This window comes from Bos taurus, chromosome X (assembly GCF_002263795.3).
Source record: "Bos taurus isolate L1 Dominette 01449 registration number 42190680 breed Hereford chromosome X, ARS-UCD2.0, whole genome shotgun sequence".
NCBI classification, from domain to species: domain Eukaryota; kingdom Metazoa; phylum Chordata; class Mammalia; order Artiodactyla; family Bovidae; genus Bos; species Bos taurus.
Genome location: NC_037357.1, coordinates 111,135,444 through 111,156,397, shown reverse-complemented (window position 1 = coordinate 111,156,397; position 20,954 = coordinate 111,135,444). Strand labels below are relative to the sequence as shown.

Here is a 20,954-nt window from a genome sequence, read left to right as displayed (position 1 = left end):
AACTCACATCCATCGAGTCAGTGAGGCCATCCAGCCATCTCATCCTCTGTCGTCCCCTTTTCCTCCTGCCCCCAATCCCTCCCAGCATCAGGGTCTTTTCCAATGAGTCAACTCCTCAGATGAGGTGGCCAAAGTATTGGAGTTTCAGCTTCAACATCGGTCCTTCTAATGAACACCCAGGACTGATCTCCTTTAGGATGGACTGGTTGGATCTCCTTGCAGTTCAAGGGACTCCCAAGAGTCTTCTCCAACACCACAGTTCAAAAGCATCAATTCAGTGCTCAGCTTTCTTCACAGTCCAACTATCACATCCATACATGACCACTGGAAAGACCATAGCCTTGACTAGACAGACCTTTCTTGGCAAAGTAATGTCTCTGCTTTTCAATATGCTATCTAGGTTGGTCATAACTTTCCTTCCAAGGAGTAAGTGTCTTTTAATTTCATGGCTGCAATCACCATCACCATCAGTGATTTTGAAGCCTAAAAAATTAAGTCTGACACTGTTTCCCCATCTATTTCCCATGAAGTGATGGGACCAGATGCCATGATCTTCATTTTCTGAATGTTGAGCTTTAAGTAAAATTTTTCACTCTCCTCTTTCACTTTCATCAAGAGGCTTTTCAGTTCCTCTTCACTTTCAGCCATAAAGCTGATGTCATCTGCATATCTGAGGCTACTGATATTTCTCCCTGCAATCTTGATTCCAGTTTGTGCTTCTTCCAGCCCAGTGTTTCTCATGATGTACTCTGCATAGAAGTTAAATAAGCAGGGTGACAATATACAGCCTTGACATACTCCTTTTCCTATTTGGACACAGTCTGTTGTTCCATGTCCAGTTTTAACTGTTGCTTCCTGACCTGCATATAGGTTTCTCAAGAGGTAGGTTAGATGGTCTGGTATTCCCATCTCTTTCAGAATTTTCCACAGTTTATTGTGATCCACACAGTCAAAGGCTTTGGCATGCACACACACACACCCACCCACCCACACACCCACCCACACACACACACACACATAACTACACACCTAGCATGCAAATTAAGATTGTTAAACTCAGTTCAGTTCAGTTTAGTCACTCAGTTGTGTCCAACTTTTTGTGACCCCATGGACCGTAGCACGCCAGGCTTCCCTGTCCATCACCAACTCCCTGAGCTTGCTCACATTCATGTCCATCAAGTCAGTAATGCCATCCAACCATCTCATCCTCTATCATTCCCTTCTCCTCCCGCCTTCAATATTTCCCAGCACCAGGGTCTTTTCCAATGAGTCAGTTCTTCGCATAAGGTGGCCAAAGAATTTCAGCTTCAGCATCAGTCCTTCCAATGAATATTTAGGACTGATTTCCTTCAGGAATGATTGGTTTGGTCTCTTTGCAGTCCATGGGACTCTCAAGAGTCTTTACCAACACCACAGTTCAAAAGCATCAATTCTTTGGTGCTCGGCTTTCTTTATGATCCTACTCTCACATCCATACATGACTACTGGAAAAATGATAGCTTTGACTAAATGGACCTTTGTCAGCAAAGTAATGTCTCTGATTTTTAATATGGTGTCTAGTTTGGTCATAGATTTTCTTCCAAGGAGCAAGCATCTTTTAATTTCATGGCTGCAGTCAACATCTGCAGTGATTTTGGAGCCAAAGAAAATAAACTCTCTCAATGTTTCCATTGTTTCTCCATCTATTTCCCATGAAGTGATGGGACCAGATGCCATGATCTTCGTTTTTTTAATGCTGAGTTTTAAGCCAGCTTTTTCATTCTCCTCTTGCAATTTCAACAACAGGCTCTTCAGTTCCTCTTCTATTTCTGCCTTAAGGGTGGTGTTATCTGCATACATGAGGTTATTGATATTTCTCCCAGAGATCTTGATTCCAGCTTATGCTTCATCCAGCCCACAGTTTCACATGATGTACCCTGCATAGAAGTTAACTAAACAGGGTGACAATACACAGCCTTGACGTACTCCTTCCCCAACTTTGAACCAGTCCATTGTTTCATGTCTGATTCTGTTCTTTCTTGACCTGCATACAGATTTCTCAGTAGGCAGGTCAGGTGGTCTACCCATCTCTTGAAGAATTTTCCACAGTTTATTGTGATCTACATAGTCAAAGGCTTTAGTGAATGATGCAGAAGTAGATATTTTTCTGGAACTCTCTTGCTTTTTTGATGATCCAACAAATGTTGGCAATTTGATCTCTGGTTCCTCTCTTTTCTAAATCCAGCTTGAACACCTGAAAGGTCTCAGTTCAAGTACTATTGAAGCCTGGCTAGGAGAATATTGAGCATTACTTTGCTAATGTGTGAGATGAATACAATTGTGTGGTAGTTTGAACATTCTTTGGCATTGTCTTTCTTTGGGATTGGAAAGAAAAATTACTTTTTCCAGTCCTGTGGCCACTGGCGTGTTTTCCAGATTTGCTGGCATATTGAGTGCAGCACTTTCACAGCATCATCTTTTAGGATTTGAAATAGCTCAACTGGAATTCCATTACCTCCACTAGCTTGGTTCATAGTGATGCTTCCTAAGGCCCACTTGATCCTGGTCATCTGGTTCATGAAGATCTTTTTTGTATAGTTCTTCTGTGTATTCTTGCCACATTTTCTTAATATCTTTTGCTTCTATTAGGTCCATACAATTTCTGTCCTTTATTGTACCCATCTTTGCATGTAATGTTCCCTTGGTATCTCTAATTTTCTTGAAGAGATCTATAGTCTTTCTCATTCTATTGTTTTCCTCTATTTCTTTGCACTGATCACTGAGGAAGGTTTTCTTATCTCTCCATGCTATTCTTAGGAACTCTGCATTCAGATGGGTATATGTTTCCTTTTCTCCCTAGCCTTTTGCTTCTCTTTTTTCTCAGCTATTTGTAAGGCCTTGTCAGACAACTATTTTGTCTTTTTGTATTTCTTTTTCTTGGTGATGGTCTTGATTACTGCCTCCGGTACAATGTCACGAACCTCTGTCCACAGTACTTCAGGCACTCTATCTGATCTAATCCCTTGAATCTGTTTGTTGTTTCCACTCTGTAAATATAAGGGATTTGATTTAGGCCATACCTGAATGGTTGGGCTTCCCTGATGGCTTAGTTAGTAAAGAATTCACCTGCAATGCAGGAGACTCTGATTTGATTCCTGGGTCAGGAACATCTGCTGGAGAAGGGATAGGCTTCTTCATTCCTACTCCATTATTCTTGGGCGTCCCTTCTGGCTCAGTTGGTAAAGAATTCATCTGCAATGTGGAAGACCTGGGTTCAATCCCTGGGTTAGGAAGATCCCCTGGAAAAGGGAAAGGCAATCCACTGCAGTATTCTGATGGGGTCACAAAGAGTCGGACACAGCTGAGTGACTTTCACTTTCACTTTCACTCCTGAACGGTCTAGTAGTTTTCCCTGCTGCCGCTGCTGCTGCTAAGTCACTTCAGTCGTGTCTGACTCTGTGCGACCCCATAGATGGCAGCCCAACAGGCTCCCCCATCCCTGGGATTCTCCAGGCAAGAACACTGGAGTGGGTTGCCATTTCCTTCTCCAATGCAGGAAAGAGAAAAGTGAAAGTGAAGTCGTTCAGTCGTGTCTGACTCTTAGCGACCCCATGGACTGCAGCCTACCAGGCTCCTCCATACATGGGATTTTCCAGGCAAGAGTACTGGAGTGGGGTGCCATTGCCTTCTCCATAGTTTTCCCTACTTTCTTCAATTTAAGTCTGAATTTTGCAATGAGCATTTCATGATCTGAGCCACAGTCAGCTCCTGGTCTTGTTTTTGCTGACTGTATAGAGCTTCTCCATCTTTGGCTACAAAGAATATAATCAATCTGATTTCGGTATTGACCATCTGGTGATGTCCATGTGTAGAGTCATTTCTTGTGTTGTTGGAAGAGGGTGTTTGCTGTGAGCAGTGTGTTCTCTTCAAAACTCTGTTAGCCTTTCCTCTGCTTTATTTTGTACTCCAAGACCAAACTTGCCTATTACTCAAGATATCTCTTGACTTAGGCATCCTAAAAATCCCACTAGGAAGCTAACTGGTTGCATAACATTATCTCACTCTTCATTAAGGTATCAGTGAAAGACATTTTAGTTCCCACCGGGACCATTCTGTTTCTTCATATAAACCAAATGTTCAGTGATTTTTCATCTCAGGTTATTTTTTCCTCATGTAGGAATTAAATGAGTATTACTGGGCCAAGGTATCAGAATACATTGTATAATAAATGAAACATGTGCAAATGTAAGGGCATTTTTGGAAGGATCTCAAGGTACAAAGATGTAGGAAATTTATCCACAATATTAACATTATATTGATATGTCATAACTAATTTCACTCATAATCAATTGAAAATGCTCATTTCTTTCAACTTTACACAATTTCAATGCCTAATAAATACTTATTAAACAAATGATGACAGAAATATTGTTTTCTGAATTTTTCATAAAAACTAAATCCAATTAAATTGAAATTATATGAACATACTACTCTTATAGACTGGACAAAAGCAAATAAATTTTACATGGTAACTTAATTATAAATTATTTAGTTTTTTCTACAGATTTTGGAGATATAATTGACATTTAACACTAAGTTTGAGGCACACAGCATAATCATTTGACTTACGTTGGGCAGTAAAAAATTTTCCTTTACCTGTCTAGATTCATCTGGCTGCTCTAAGAATTAAATTGGCATGAGACAAAAGTAGAAAAAAATCAAAGTTTAATAACATGAACAAATGAGAAAGACCCAGGAAATCTGAAAAACCCAAATGGCTGAAACCCTCACCTTAAATACCATCTTTAACTAAAGACAAAAGAGGATGTCATGGATAGTATTTGAGACTTCAAAGGAGAGCAAAGTGGTTCATATGAAGATGGAAAAGGAAATGTTTGGTAAATGGGCCTTGTAGACAATAGGACACAGAACGGTCTTAGCTCTCTAGGCCCTGCTGTGTTTTCCCCGCCACAACTAGCCATATTCTTTGTAGATATCTCTGGTGGTTGCTCTATTGGGGAATAGGCCCTTTATCTAAACTTTCTAGGCAGTTAAGAGCAAGGTCAAAGTGTCTTCCTGAGACTTTGGGCCTAGATTTTTTATTTTTTCCCAGCTTGAAATAATCTACATGCCAAAGAAACATTTTGAGGTGGCAAGTGTTGTTCTCCTACACTTGCATACATCGTGAAATGCTAACCATGATAAGTTTAGTAAACCATCTATCACCTCATATAGATAGAAAATAAAAGAGAAATAATATTTTTTTTGTGATGAGAACTCTTAGGATTTATTCCTAACAACTTTCATAGACAACATAGCAGTCTTAATTATATTAATCATGTTGCACATTACATTCCTGTACTTATTTATCCTCTAACTAGAAGTATGTACCCTTTGACCTCCTTCCTCCAAACCCCACCCCAGCCTGCCCCAAACCTCTGGTAACCACAAATCTTATCTCTTTTTCTATGAGTTTGTCTGTCTTTTGAAATATACTTGGCCTACAACACTGTTTGCCTCTAGTGCACAACATAGATTAGATATTTCTGTACAGTATAAAATGAGCACAAGCCTAGTTACCATCTGTCAGCCTACAAAAATATTATATTACTAATGACTATATTCTCCATACTGTACATTTCATCCCTTTGACTCTTTATATTGCAATTTGAAGTCTGTACCACTTAATCTCCCACACCTATTTCACTCATTCCCTGACCACCTCCCCTCTATCAAATTACTTTTTGACATCTAACTATATCATCGACTCAATGGATATGAATTTAAGCAAGCTCTGGTAGATGGTAAAGGACAGGAAAGCCTGGCATGCTGCAGTCCTTGGGGTCACAAAGAGTTGGACACAACTGAGCGACTTAACAACAACTACTACTACATCATCACCAATCATATTACTCTCCTATGACAATTATTAGGAGCCTTCAATCATAATCTTATAGTTTTCAAATGAAATACATGGTTTTAAAGGTCTAAAAATCCTAAGGCACATCTAGCTTCAGGTACTTCTCAATTTTTTTTTTCTCAAATATCTCGTTGTTTCTCCATCTTTGTTTTCCTCTGTCTCTTAATGTCAATTTTCCTCATTCTTGGGATAAAGCATAGTCACAAGCATCTTTAGGTTTATATTTCACCAGCTTAGTAACCCCAGTGGAAAAGACTTTCTCATTTTCAATAATTCTAGCTAACATTTCAGATTTAGCTCTTAAATGTACTTTTGTTCACATGCTCATGTTTTGACCAATTACCATAGCCAATTTGAGACGTGGCTGCATCATATGTCCTTTCCTTTAGCCATGGTAGTGAATTGAGCTAAACTTAAACCAACTGGACTAAGACTGTAGAATGAGTTTTTCCACCATGAAAATCAGGATGCTATCAGCACAAGTATGTTACGGGGACACTAAGCAGGCAAAAATAAAATTCACTGCTTGTTCTCAAAATATACCAAAACATCTTAATCAGTATCCTATTTCTTACACTCAAAAAACTCAAAACTCAATTTATAGTTTGTGCCAGTTACTTTTTCTGAGATTAATTTCATGTTTCCACCCCTACCCCAAAATTGTGGCCACAGTTGCCCAAATAAGCCAAGGTCTTTCAAGTCTACTTTTTCTGACAGAGCTTTTCTCTACCAACACATAACTGCCATTTTCCATCTATAGAAACTAATAACTATATTTAAAGATTCAGATTTAAATATAATATCTCTGTGAAACATTTCCCAACTCCCATTAAATAATTGTTGCATAATTCTCTGTACTAACACAATAAAACATATATAAACCTATTCTAAAATATACTGTATTTTGATAGTTTCTAGATGGTGTTTGCCTCACTTGGTGTGAATCACTTGGGAATATAAACCGCTCCAACAATTGACATAGCTCTAGGGCTAGGACAATAACTGACCCAGTTTATGTTGGATGGATTAATTATTAAATAAGTCAAATTAAATAGTCTCAAATTCAGTGGCCAAATCTTGTCTTTACATGAATAATTTGAATGAAAAACTCTCAAACACGTGTCAAGTGGGGCTGGTAGTACTGACGAGTCCAGAAAATCGTAGAGGTCTCCTTCAGGTAGCATTACAAATAAGCGTTAGTTTATTTTCACCAATAAATACAGCCATCCGGGTTGCACTAAGACACATGGAACAAAATCAGCAAGGTTGGTACTCATTACCATAGGTAAAATAAATATTACGGATCCATTTTTTAAAGTTCCTGTGATAGTCTGACTTGTTTCGTTTGCAAGAGACACAAGGACAAAAACGAAACCGAATGCTTTTGTGGAGAAGAAATTCCCTGGATGAGCAGAAAAGCCTGCCCAAGTTTTGGTGTTTTCTGTTTGTTTGAAACAGGATTGAGGGGTCGTATAATCAAGACGAAGCCATTAAGAGTTAAAAGGGAGAGGACACACTGAAGAGATTCAACTAAGACCCTGCGGAATTATCAAAAATTGTGAACTACTTTCTTAGTGAGAGTCTACGATCTGAGGAATTCACGAGGAGAAAAGGCAGCGGTCCCTCGGTCCCTAAAAATGAAAAATGCTACATTTAATGAGGCTGACTTTGGCATGGCATTTCGAAGCAGGTTGTTGTATTAAATGTAGCAAATGAAAAAGCTTTCTGAAAGCCTGAGAATAGTCTGTGGGGGGGCGGGGGAGGGGTGGAGGTGGTGGTGGTGGGGCGGATGGTGAAGGATGGTGCTTGGTACATTATAAACCCTCAGAAATATTGGCTGCTTTTGAATGAAATGAAATCCAACCTGAATCCAGTCCCTACTCAGTTACGTAAGGAAGACAGTGGATGCCTAGGCAACGCCTAAGCAAGTTATGAGGTAGAGGCAGATCTCAATTATTACTTCACCATAGGCTGCAGAGCTGAGGTGCAATAGCAGAGTAGCGGAGCAGCAGGGAACCTAGGCAGACGGTTATCCGACTGAGCGCGTTCCAGTCACTCCCGGGCGGAAGCAGAAGCTGAAGACTACCTGACAGCGGCTTTTGCGTTTCAGCAGTATGTCATGAAATTCAGATAATTTTTCAGTTGTTCATCGAGATGGAAAGCTCAGATTCCGACGATGAAGAAGACAGAGTTTCGGTCCGACACAGAGGTCAGAAGGACCTACTGGCTCAAGAAGATGATTACTTCGGATTCGCAAGTGATCTGAGTGCAGAAGATTACATACTTATGGACAACAATTTGTTCGGCCCCCTAGGTGAAAGTACCGAAGAAGAGTTGTGGAGGAGGCTTCAATTAATGAAAGAAAACCTACCACAAAACTCAGATGAAAATACAGGTATATTTCTCTTTGAGGGGAATAGGATGGGATGAGAAAGCAACTTCATAGTATTAAATAATCACTTCATAATAGTAAATAGTAAATTATACAGAAGTGGCATACATTATTTGGTAAGGAACTTCTCATAAACAAGAACTGACATTTACTTGGTTTGCAGTGAGAATGCCTGGGTAGGTTTTTTCCCCTGATTCACATTTGGATTGTTTTAATTGGGAAACTGTGAAGTAGACCATTGGTTTTTGTTTGTTGGTTGGTTTTGTACCTCAACGGAAAGTTCCTCCTATGTCCCGAATTATTTTCTCTATCTATGAAAGTGAAAGTCACTCAGTCGTGTCAGACTCTTTGCAACCCCACGGACTATACAGTCCATAGAAATATCCAAGTCAGAATACTGGAATGGAGGGGATCTTCCCAACCCAGGGATGGAACCCAGGTCTCCCACTTTGCAGGTGGATTCTTTACCAACTGAACCACAAGGGAAGCCCAAGAATACTGAAGTGGGTAGCCTATCCCTTCTCCAGCAGATCTCCCCGATTCAGGAATCCAACTGGGGTCCCCTGCATTGCAAGCAGATCCTTTACCAACTGAGTTATGAGGGAGGCCCTCTCTATCTATATAGACATGTAAAAAAATAGCAAAAAGAAATATTTTATATTTTAATCAAGTAGTTCTCAACTAGGGACAGTTTTGCTCTCCCCCACCCCCAAGGGACATTTGACAATAGCTGGAGATATTTTTGGTTGTCACAGAGGGAGGCATGGGTGTTACTAGCATCTAGTGGGCAGAGGCCAGGGATGCTGCCAAATACGACACAATGCACATGGTAGCTCCCCAAAATCAGAATTGCCCAGTGCCAAAATGTAAATAGTTCTAAGGCTGAGAAACCCTGCTGGAACCTCAGATCTGGTGCCTTCTCTCCCAGTGTAAAATAGAGGATTTTACTATTGAATGAAGAGGATACTATAATACTTTGGTTCTTGAATATGGTCTTATATGTGCCATGCTAGGTTCAGTCTATTCATTTGATCTGACTTTCAGCTTAATGCCAATTAAAAACCTTGGTAATAATAAGAAGTATTCAAAATTCAAATACTTTTAATCCTATAAACTTTGTTTATATTTGGGCAATAATCTTATATTTTAAAACAACTTATACATTATCAAAAGCATATAACAGCCTAGGGGCAGTAATATTGGAGACTAAGGAGAATTAGACAATAATATCAACTGAATTAAAATAGTAGCACTGTACCTTAACTGGTGTTTACCTGGTTTAACTGCTTTGGTGTTTTGATAGTGGACTGAAAAAAAATGTTGTCTCTTGACATTCCTCCCACAGTGGTATAGAGGGCTGTGTATATGACGAAATATTGAAAAACAGACTTCCTTCAGATACCCTTTGTAAAAACCTCTCTAAATTTATCTAGGATTAGTGTACTCTTTTTCAGATGGAATTGAAACTTCCCTGCCTTTACTTATAAATCTAGATAATAAAGCTTTTAAAGTATTAACTTTAAAGTTAAAGATAATTAACTTTTTTTAAATTTTATTTTATTTTTAAACTTTACATAATTGTATTAGTTTTGCCAAATATCAAAATGAATCCACAGTATAACTTATAAAGTAAATGTGAAATCAGTTGAAAACATCTGAGTATTTAAGTTCTCATTTTTGTTTACTTTTTAAACAGTTTCAGAGTGCTATTTTATGATAGTTCCAATTTTGGTAGTTCTTTTATGGCCCTTCCTCCCATTTTTTAAATTAACAGATAGAGGAGATGCTTCAGATAATGAATCCAGTAAGAACTCTCTTCTAGACTGGCTTACCACTTTCGGACAAACTGAAAATGTGACAAGTGAACAAAAAGAAAATCAGTCTTGGAGAGAAGAGAGTGAAATTAGTGCTAACAGTGATGAGCTCAGATTTGGCTTAGAGAGTAATCTTGAGTATGATGATGAAAACTCAAATCCAGAAAATGAATATGTAGCATCTGCAGAACTTCCCAGAAGAGAAGATACGGAAGACAGCCAAAGGCAAGTGGAAAATCCACAATTTGAGTCACTATTCACAACAGCATCTGCATCAGAACACGATACAATGGAAACATTAATGGAAGTCCCACCGACTAGAAGTCAGAGAAGACTAAGAAGTTGGAGCCCAGTCTCTCGGAGAACCAGACCAAGGACTGACAACTGGTCACCTCCACATACACTGTGGGAATTTTTTCAAAGAATTAATGAAGATACACCATCTCAGACTTTTAACCAACCTCTCATAAGTGAGAATGATAACTTTTCTAGAACTGGGCATGAAGAAACATTGAGACAGCAAATGCCTGGACATGAGTTGCAAAATAGGGGTCTTATTGAAACTTCTGAAACTAGTAATGCTGTTCATGGAGAATGTTATTCAGACACAACATGCAGTAGTGAATCTTGGGAAGTGAGGGAAACAAATCCAACCACACCTTTCAATCTTGAAGTAGAACAAGTTCATTGTCGAGCATGTTCTCAGAGAGACAGCAGAATTAGTAGAACTCAGTTAACATCTGACTCACCAAACAACACTACCACTTCAGAAAGTGAGCAAGAAGAACTGAAGCCTATGTTTTCAGATTCTGATGAGGCTGATGAGACTGCTTATGTCAATACCATCAGAAATCCCGTTCATAGAATTTTAAATACTAGCTTAAGTGATACAATGTCTGTTCCAACTCAGACTATTTTATGTCAGACAATGACAGGATTTAGTAACTCAAGTAATCTTATGGACAGTGACAGTAATTTAGAGCATAATGTCTCACCTCTAAGTGAAAACATGGAAAGGGCAGAGTCATCAAATGAAAGACATGGACCTAGTGGTAGTGATAGTATACCTGGTTCTGCTCCAAATGCTAGCTATAATTTTGATTCAAATTTAATACTGGTATCACTTTCAAGCCCCTATTATGTTTCTACTTCCATATTTAGTCCTGAGTATAATTTTGGCTTAAGTGATGAAGATTCAGAAATTGGCACACTGATGTTGATGCTTGAAAACAGTGAAGAAAGAAGGTCATCAGTAGGCTTATCAGAGACCAGCCAAGAAGTTGGACGAATGTCCCCAATAACAGTTGACGATAGTGACTCTAGGTCTTCCCTTAATCTGGACCAATTTTTCTTATTAGAAGCAGACCCACACCAAACTAGAGGCCTTACAAAACTGCAGATTAACAGCTTGCCTTTAAGATTTTTTGAAGAGAAAGATGCAGCTAAAACCTGTCCTATTTGCATTACAGAATACACCACGGGCAATATGCTACGCATCCTACCGTGCTCCCATGAATACCATTATCAGTGCATTGATCAATGGCTGGAAGAACATCCAAACTGCCCTATTTGTCGTGCGCCAGTAGTGGATTACTTTGAGGCATATAATTTTATGTGAGATCTGAATTCTCAGATATATAAAGTGTTACAGTGATGGACAACTGTCAGCTGTGTCATGTCCACTTTTAGAGTTATTTATGTTTAACAATCTGAATCTACATGTAACAATCTGAACTGAATTACTTGTTCCTGAAGGGCTTTCCCCAATTTCTGTTTCATAATAAAAGGAAATATCAAAAAGTCAAACAGTGTTATCCTATCTGACAATAAAAATGAGTTTCACACCATAGTAGTGCACTGAATTTCAATAGAAACTTAGTATGTGCACTGGGTTGGGATATTCCTGGTGCCATAAGAGAAATGTTCTAATATGATATAATCAATCTCGATAGATCCTAGTAGTATCTTCTAGTCATGTAAATCCCAGATATCCCTTAGCCCTGTTCAATCCTGGTTGTGCATGCAAAGAAACAGGAACCCAACTAAATAATTAAGCAATTTAAGACTGTATTAGAGTCATTCACATACAAAAGTCATGTTATATTCATAGAATGCCATAAAAAGCTTTGAAACCCTTCTCTTCCAGTTTATCCCTTTTATCCAGTTTATCTCTTCCATTTATCCCTTCTCCAGCAGTTTGTCCCACCCTCCCCAATACTACCTTAAAGTTTATCCTATTCCCCACTACCAATGTATTAGTCAGAGTCCTAGCCAAAAGTTGATGGCACACTTTAAAAGAGTGATGGAATATCATTTAATGAGGAGACTAAAATGTGTAAATAATGAAGAGAAAGCAAGAGATGATGAAGTACCCATAGGCCAGCAACTGAGAAGCCAGTATTAGAACCACTAGGTTTGAAGGGGCATAGAGGAGAAGGCAATGGCACCCCACTCCAGTACTCTTGCCTGGAGAATCCCATGGACGGAGGAGCCTGGTGGGCTGCAGTCCATGGGGTCACAAAGAGTTGGACACGACTGAGCGACTTCACTTTCATTTTTCACTTTCATGCATTGGAGAGGGAAATGGCAACCCATTCCAGTGTTCTTGCCTGGAGAATCCCAGGTGTTGGGGTCTAGCCCCAGCAGGATCTAGGGGAATTCTCAGGATGGATGGCATCGGTGAGAGAGATGACACGGGTCTTATAATGGACTGGGACCTGGTGGTCTGGGGTCAAAAATAAAAATAAAAAATAAAGATAAAGAATAAGGAAGAGAGAAAGAGGCTGATATTTTTTGGTTTACACAGAAAGCCAATAAAGCCCCTGGCACGGGACCTGTTCTGTTCACAGAGGCCTCAGGTGCCCTCTCGGTGGGGTGAAGATGCAGAGCGCCTTCCCGATCGGGTCTTAGAAGCCCAGGCCAAAAAGTGAACTCAGAGGGCCTCTGTGCTCTAGGGACTCAGCCTGAAAAAAGGGAGAAAGAGAGGGAGAAAGAAAGACATGGAGACCAAAGCTCTGGTAAAGTGGGATCCGCAGCTTTATTTTTAAAAGAAACTTTTATACTCTGAGTTACACATTTTTCAAAGTGGAAGATATAGAGTCAGCTCAACATTTCATCAATTTTACCTTTATCGAAACCAGGACATTTTTTGTATACCTTTTTCATAAACAAAGGTCTTATGTTATGTCTGGCCCTGTGGTCTGTTAACATTTCATGACTCTTTTTTGATAAAGGTTGATCAGCTAGAAAACTTGTTTTTTCTTAAAGTGTTTTTTTTTTTTTTTTCCCCCCAGCCTCAGAGAGTACTAAAGTTACATTCTCACAGAGCAAAGGTGTAGTGGGTCACAACAAAGAAAGAACTTATTAGCTCAAAGGTCTGATGTGGTTAATACCAAGGCTACTACTTGTTTTTTTTTTTTTTTTTTTTACATTTTAACTACATTAACTAATGTACTCTCAGGTGCACAATGGATAAGGGATATGGGAACTTGGCAGCAAGCATTGGCCCAATAATGAAGCCCTTTACCAGTACTATTTTAATAATTTTTTATCTCTCAAAGGGCTCTATGTTCATTAGGACTTTTAGAATGTTTAGGCTTCCCATGCCTCTCATGGTTGGGGAGTTGTGAGCAATTATATGCGTTAGTTGCAAGGGTATGGATAAACCTGTCAAGCAAGCTAGAATGCCAACAGAGGGGTTAGAATAGAAATATTCCTTTCATGCCAAGGAGACTTATCAACTTAGAGCCCTAAGTTGATTTTCTCCAGAGAAAGGTGGTCAGGGATACCCCCTGTTAATGTCAGAAGAGTTGGTGAAAGGCATAATATATAAACAGTAGACAGACAGACTTTGGTTTCAGGGTAGATGCTCGAGCAGGTCCAGGGAGTCCCTTGAGTCCTGATCCACCTTGCCTGTCAGGTCTCTTCCACATGACCTTATCATGGGTGGGATCTCCTGTGTTGGCTCCTGGTACCCAGGGATGGGGGAGCCTGGTGGACTGCCATCTATGGGGTCGCATAGAGTCGGACACGACTGAAGCGACTTAGCAGCAGCAGAGAGATAGTAGTTCCTGCAATCCCAAATGTCTTTTTTTTTTTTCCCAAATGTCTTAAGAGTTGTAGTAGAAGTCCACCCAGCAAGAGCTATAAACTGAGAAAATGGCAGCCACTGCCAATCCGAAGTTTTGGAGAGGGTGCATCATAGAACTGAATACCCTTACCTTCTTTACTCCTGACTTCTAATCTTTTTGTCAGTAGTTCACATTAGCCAAATCTAACCTGAAGGATTGATGCTGAAGCTGAAGCTGAAGCTCCAATACTTTGGCTATCTGATGGGAAGAACTGACTATTGGAAAAGACCCTATTGGCCAGTACAAAAAATTTTCCTTAACATTTTCCATCCTGGTGAGAGTATATAATATTACAACCCATAGCAACAATCATCACTTTGTACAATGTGCAACCTGTTCAAATGCAGGTAGTGTTACTTATAAAGCTGCTCTAAAAATTTAAAGTCAGAAACATCACTGACCTTTATTTTCTATGTGACTTGCTGGTGGCCACAGTATTTGCACATAACTACAAAATATAAATGGGGAGTGGTGGTGAAGTTTTTAAATTCACCTTTCAGCTAGCATATTTTTCACACAGAAGATATCTACATGGCCATACATGAAGATTTAGGTCAAACCTCTGAAACTGACATTAATACTGAAATTTGTTTGAATATTCTGATTTTTATTAAGCATTTCTGATACCAGGTATACTTCTTCTACTGTGAGTAGAATAATTATAACAGTACTTGGTTTTCATACTATCCTAACAGGTTCCAGTCTTCCAAAGGATGGTAATTGCTTAATTAATGCTTCAGTACATTCACATACACCTTCTGTGGGTGACAGAATTCTAAGATGACGCCTAATGATCCTCGTAGTAGCCCCTCTCCTTGAGTATGAGACCTGTAAATGTGATGGAATATCGTTCCCATTATTAGATTATGATAAACAGCACAGTTGATTGGGAAATTATCCAGAGTGAGCATGTCCCAATCAGGTGAGCACTTAAAAGGCATAGAGAGGACTTCTAATCCATATAAGATGGTTTATGCTCCTCTTGCCCTGCTCCCCATTTATAAGCCCAACTATATATCCTGGAAACAATATAAGACAACCAAATATGAGCTCTGAAAGGTCTAAAGAAGAAGGTGAATTGGCTAGGGACCCTTAGAATGACTGAGCAATTTCATGTCAGGGCACCTTATGACCTCTGCCAAGAAGAAATGTGACCTCAACCCAGCATTCCCTCTAAACTTAGTAACAGGAAGTGACTTAAATGGGCTCTTCCTCCATCACATCAAATAGGAATCCCACAAATACCAAATGAGCACTGCAGAACCTAAAAGAGGGAACAACTAAAATCCCTGCTGACAATAAATACCCAGATAAAGTGATTTTCTCCCCACTTGGCCTGAGATTCCCCTTCACCACCCATACACACCTGTGGCTCCTTAGCCAGAAAAAGTGACCCCACCAGTAAAAGCTCACACTTGGAAAATGCTCTCCTACTCAGAAGGGCCTGAGACTCCTCTCCCCTATCCAGAGACATTAGGCAACTTGCTGGTACCTCCACAGAAAGTTTTCAACCTGGTAAGTACCCTTCATTCTCTACAGTCAAGGGAGAACCTGTCACAAGTGCCTGCCACAGGAAGTACTCTTCATCAAGTGGTCCAGAGATTCCCTTCCCCCACCAGTAGCACCAAGTGGCCTATCCTGGGGAAGCTGCTTCCGACCCCATAAGCAGCATGAGGAGGGACCAGAAGTAGCTCCACCTGCACAACACAAAAGGTACCATAAAGGTTCTGAAAATTAGACTGTCATGGAACCCAGGTCCACAAAAGTTGAGAAACTATGTGCCAAACCTATAAAAATGAAAGGCCTGCTAAAATGAAAACAAAACAAAAAAACTTTAAATAGGGACCAAAGTATCCTAACATAATAGCCAAAATGTCCAAAAAACAATAAAATATCACTACTCATACCATAACAACTTGATACATAACAACTTGAATAAGAAATGACAAATGATGCCAAATCAGGATGAGTTAGATGTTAGACTTATCTTACAAGTATTTAAATGCTGATTTCAGACCTTTAAGACCTTGACCAGAGAACCAAGCGACTCCATGGCAGTATCCCAACCTACAGAACTGTGAGCTATTAAAGGGGTGTTGTTTTAAGCCACTACATTTGTACTAATTTCTTATGCAGCAAAAGAAAACTAGGACAATGTCTTATCTAGGATCCATCCTGTACCCAGAAAATGATTATAATGAGTCCGAGACGGTCACAGAGTTGGACATGACTTAGCAACTGAACAGCAACAAGACAAGTAAATGCCTTAATGTCTTAGTTCTAGGCCTATTATGACATTATAATCTACCATTTTTCCTGAGAATGGAATCCCTAATTCCTGCTACTGAAGCTCTTAGAAGACAATATGCTTCCTGTTCAAACAACCACCAATACCTCATAGCTCTAACTTGACTTCATATTACCCTCTCTCATTCTACCAGCGTATGCTGCTTTTATCATACACCTAACTTAACATTCTGACTTTCAAACTACATAGCTATTTAATTTGTCTCAACACAGTTGCTGAGTAGTATTATTAACATAATAATAATTATTATTATTATATATTGATCTCCAAATCATAGTCCTTTCTACCTGCCCTGACAAATCAGAAATTATGGTTTATACCAGAATCATCTGAGCTCCACCTGATCTGTTTTTTCCATTACAGTGTATCAGTTTAAATACACAGCATCAATTACTGTGATTGTGAACATTAATATTTCTATCTTAAGAATTTTCTCTGTATTTTCTTTCTAGGTTTTAAAATATTTATTTATTTTGGCCTAATTCCAAAAACAAACTAACAATCTTATCTGAATAACAAATTCTTTTTGAAAGTAGTTATAGCCTATGGATAGGTTTTTGATAGCAATATAAAGTATCAGTTCAGTTCAGTTCAGTTTTGCTCAGTCACGTGCAACACTTTGCGATCCCATGAACCGCAAAACTCCAGGCCTCCCTGTCCATCACCAACTCCCGGGGTCCACCCAAACCCATGTCCATTGAGTCAGTGATGCCATCCAACCATCCCATCCTCTGTCGTCCCCTTCTCCTCCTGCCCTCAATCTTTCCCAGCATCAGGGTCTTTTCCAATGAGTCAGTTCTTTGCATCAGGTAGCCAAAGGATTTTAGCTTCAGCTTCAGCATCAGTCCTTCCAATGAATATTCAGGACTGATTTCCTTCAGGATGGGCTGCAAGGAGATCCAACCAGTCAGGACAGGAATCTAAGTCCCCCCAAACTAGTTCAGCATCCTCTCCTTTCTGACATAAATCAGACCCAATTTTCATGAAGAATATATGTCTTGTTCTGACGAAACTAATTTATGTAAAGGCAGAGTTCTTTAAATCACTGGTTCCCAACCTCCAGGCCTCAGACTAGTACCTCCTCTTAGGTCAGCAGTGGCATTAGACTAAAAATAAAGTGCACAATAAGTGTAATGCACTTGAATCATCCCAAAACCATCCCCCTGACCCCGGGTCTGTGGAAAAAACTGTCTTCCATGAAATCGGTCCCTGATACCAAAATGGTTGGGGACTGCTGCTTTAAATGGATAAAAGTCCGTACAATTTTTAACATTTCTGACATGTACACTCATATTTTTATTAATTGGGACAAACTATCAAGGCTATGGTCTTTCCAGTAGTCATGTATGGATGTGAGAGTTGGACTCTAAAGAAAATTGAATGCCAAAGAGTTGATGTTTTTGAACTGTGGTGCTGGAGAAGACTCTTGAGAGTCCCTTGGACTGCAGGGAGATCCAACCAATACATCCTAAAGGAGATCAGTCCTGAATGTTCATTGGAAGGACTGATGTTGAAGCTGAAACTCCAATACTTTGGCCACCTGATGCAAAGAATTGACTCATTTGAAAAGACCCTGATGCTGGGATAGATTGAGGGCAAGAGGAGAAGTGGACAACAGAGGATGAGATGGTTGGATGGCATCACCGACTCAATGGACATGAGTTTGGGTAAACTCTGGGAGTTGGTGATGGACAGGGAGGCCTGGTATGCTGCAGTCCATGTGGTCGCAAAGAGCTGAACACGACTGAGTGACTGAACTGAATTGAACTGATGCATCAATTTGGGCTCCCCTGGTGGCTCAGATGGTAAAGAATCCGCCTGCAATGTGGGAGACCTGGGTTCGATCCCTGGGTTGGGAAGATCCCCTGGAGGAGGGCATGGCAACCCACTCCAGTATTCTTGCCTGGAGAGTCCCCACGGACAGAGGGGCCTGGTAGGCTACAGTTCATACGATCGCAAAGAGTCAGACAGGAGTGAGGGACTAAGCACAGCACATCCATCAATTCACCTTTACCTGGGAATAGTTTCTCTTAAGGAAACAGGTAATTAAGAACTAAAATCCTTTCTATTGAGAAAGTGATAAAGGAGCTTAAACAACTAAAAAAATGTATATTATGTGTCCCTCAGTGGACCATGACATAATTCTGTCAAACTTTGAAACAACTCAAAGAAAGTCAATGAATACATGGAGTACTAGACTGTAAGTTATTTACTGCAAAATGATTAGCAAAACTAACACATGGAGTATTTTGGAAAATGGCAAGTGGACCTAGTAAACTCATAAATCTGGCTAAGGAGATATCTAGAAAGAGTAAAAAAAAAAATTGATTGACTTCTTTAAATGCCTCTGATACTATAAGAAAGAGATAAACTAAAGAAGGAATTATTCAGTTTTAGAAAAGACTGTACATAAAACATAGAATGCCCAGGATAGACTTCCAAGCTAAGAAAAGAATCAAAGTTCAACAATGACCTCAGAGCAAAAAATAAAACCTGGAAAAATAAAATGTAGTCTCAGGGTAAAGAAGTAAAGTAAAGGAGCTATACAATCCTTGTTTAAGATCTTAGAATGATTTTAGAGCATTCCTCTCCAAATCTGTTTGCTAGGCCACCTACATTAGCCTCAGACAGGGGTGGCCCAAGGTAGATAAGGTCTTATCTTAGAAAGAAATGCAAATGTAGATTTTGTTTAACAGAGTGAACACCCAATAAGAATCTCCGGCAAGCCCAATAGAGAATGGGGGGTGGGAGGTTGAAAGGGAGAGGGAAATTTTGTGCTTGTTAGAAGCACCATGAGATAAGACTAAAAGGGACAGATGCAGTTCAGAATGAAAAGAATACTTGGTACCCTCAACATTGTGCACACACTAAGAAAGCTACTTAGCTACAAACACAGACCATTTAAGGAAGACAGGATGACTCAGACGGACACACTGAAGCGACTTAGCATGCATGCATATATTGGAGAAGGAAATGGCAACCCACTCCAGTATTCTTGCCTGGAGAATCCCAGGGACAGAGGAGCCTGGTGGGCTGCTGTCTATGGGGTCGCACAGAGTGAGACACGACTGAATCGACTTAGCAGCAGGATGACTCAGAAGGCTGAACTAAGATATTAAAGGACTAACTGGTGACCCAGGAATGGTCCTGGGCCCTAAACCAAGAAACTGGAATCAAAAGCCCATTAGAATTTTAGAATTACTGTGAACCATTCCTCCTTTTGAATAGAAATGTCAACTAAGGCCATCCTATGTCCATCTTAGGGCTTCCCTGGTGGCTCAGATGGTAAAGAATCCTTCTGCCAGTGCAGGACACTGGGGTTTGATCCCTGGGTTAGGAAGATTCCCTGGAGAAAGAAATGGCAATCCACTCTAGTATTCTTGCCTGGAGAATACCATGGACAAAGGAGCCTGGCAGGCTACAGTACATGGGACTGCAAAGAGTCAGACATGACTGAGCAACTAAGAGTTTCAGTTTCAAGCCCATCTCAGTATTATATGTTAGATGTGAAAAGGGTGGATAACCTGTCATTTTATCCCACAGGTCTTCTGTTTAAGAGGAATAAAACTTGACGAAATACACCTGAAGTGTTTTCTATATCCAGACCTAATTAAAATGGCAAAGTCCGAAATGGTCACATGTTATCATAAGAAAATAAGAGCTTAATGGTCTTTAAAGGGGGTGGATGTACGTTTTAATGTGAGAATGTTGATGTTATCTGTCCAGGGAATTGACTATGGTAGATTAAAAATGACCACAAATCCTCACACTTTTTCATTGAGAGATTCTTTTTTCCTTCCTTTGAACCTAGTCTGGCCCACGGTTGCTTTGACAATGGAATCTCATAGAAGAGATGCAGAACTGATACTACATATTGGCCTGGTACTAGACTTTAAGATGGAGAAGGCAATGGCAGCCCACTCCAGTACTCTTGCCTGGAAAATCCCATGGGTGGAGGAGCCTGGTAGGCTGCAGTCCATGGGGTTGCTAGGAGTCAGACACGACTGAGTGACTTCACTGTCACTTTTCACTTTCATGCATTGGAGAAGGAAATGGCAACCAACTCCAGTGTTCTTGCCTGGAGAATCCCAGGGACGGTGGAGCCTGGTGGGCTGCCGTCTATGAGGTCGCACAGAGTCGGACACAACTGAAGCGACTTAGCAGCAGCAGACTTTAAGAGGACTGGTGCTTCTGCTATGGTCTCTTATAAACCTGACCATTAAGAAATCTAACTAGAGTAGAAATCTGCCAGACTACACGGAGAGGCTCTGATAAAGGGGCTGGGGGGATGGGGGATGGGAACCAGCCAACACGCAGTAGTTCCAAGAGAGCCACCCCAGTCACCCTAGCTAATTCAGCGGATAAAATGAAGAAATGAGTCCTACAGTCTACTGCCTGGATTTCAGTGTCT

General features: G+C 40.1%; 2 protein-coding genes across 11 annotated transcripts in view; one reads left to right on the top strand and one right to left on the bottom strand.

Moving 5' to 3' along the window:
* DMD (dystrophin) overlaps positions 1-20,954 on the bottom strand; it is a 2,236,915-nt gene that overhangs the window by 1,148,364 nt on the left and 1,067,597 nt on the right. The window lies entirely within an intron of this gene.
* On the top strand, positions 7,897-11,951 carry LOC521092 (E3 ubiquitin-protein ligase RLIM). Its single transcript, XM_002700243.6, has 2 exons — positions 7,897-8,294; positions 10,066-11,951. Exons 1-2 carry the CDS (start codon positions 8,054-8,056, stop codon positions 11,721-11,723), a joined length of 1,899 nt encoding a protein of 632 aa, XP_002700289.2. The 5' UTR covers positions 7,897-8,053; the 3' UTR covers positions 11,724-11,951.

Bases quoted from the DNA above. Each gene is read 5' to 3' on its own strand.
- LOC521092 (XM_002700243.6), top strand. From the start codon at position 8,054: ATGGAAAGCTCAGATTCCGACGATGAAGAAGACAGAGTTTCGGTCCGA. The intron at 8,295-10,065 runs GTATATTTCTCT...TTAAATTAACAG, and splicing joins AAACTCAGATGAAAATACAG to ATAGAGGAGATGCTTCAGAT.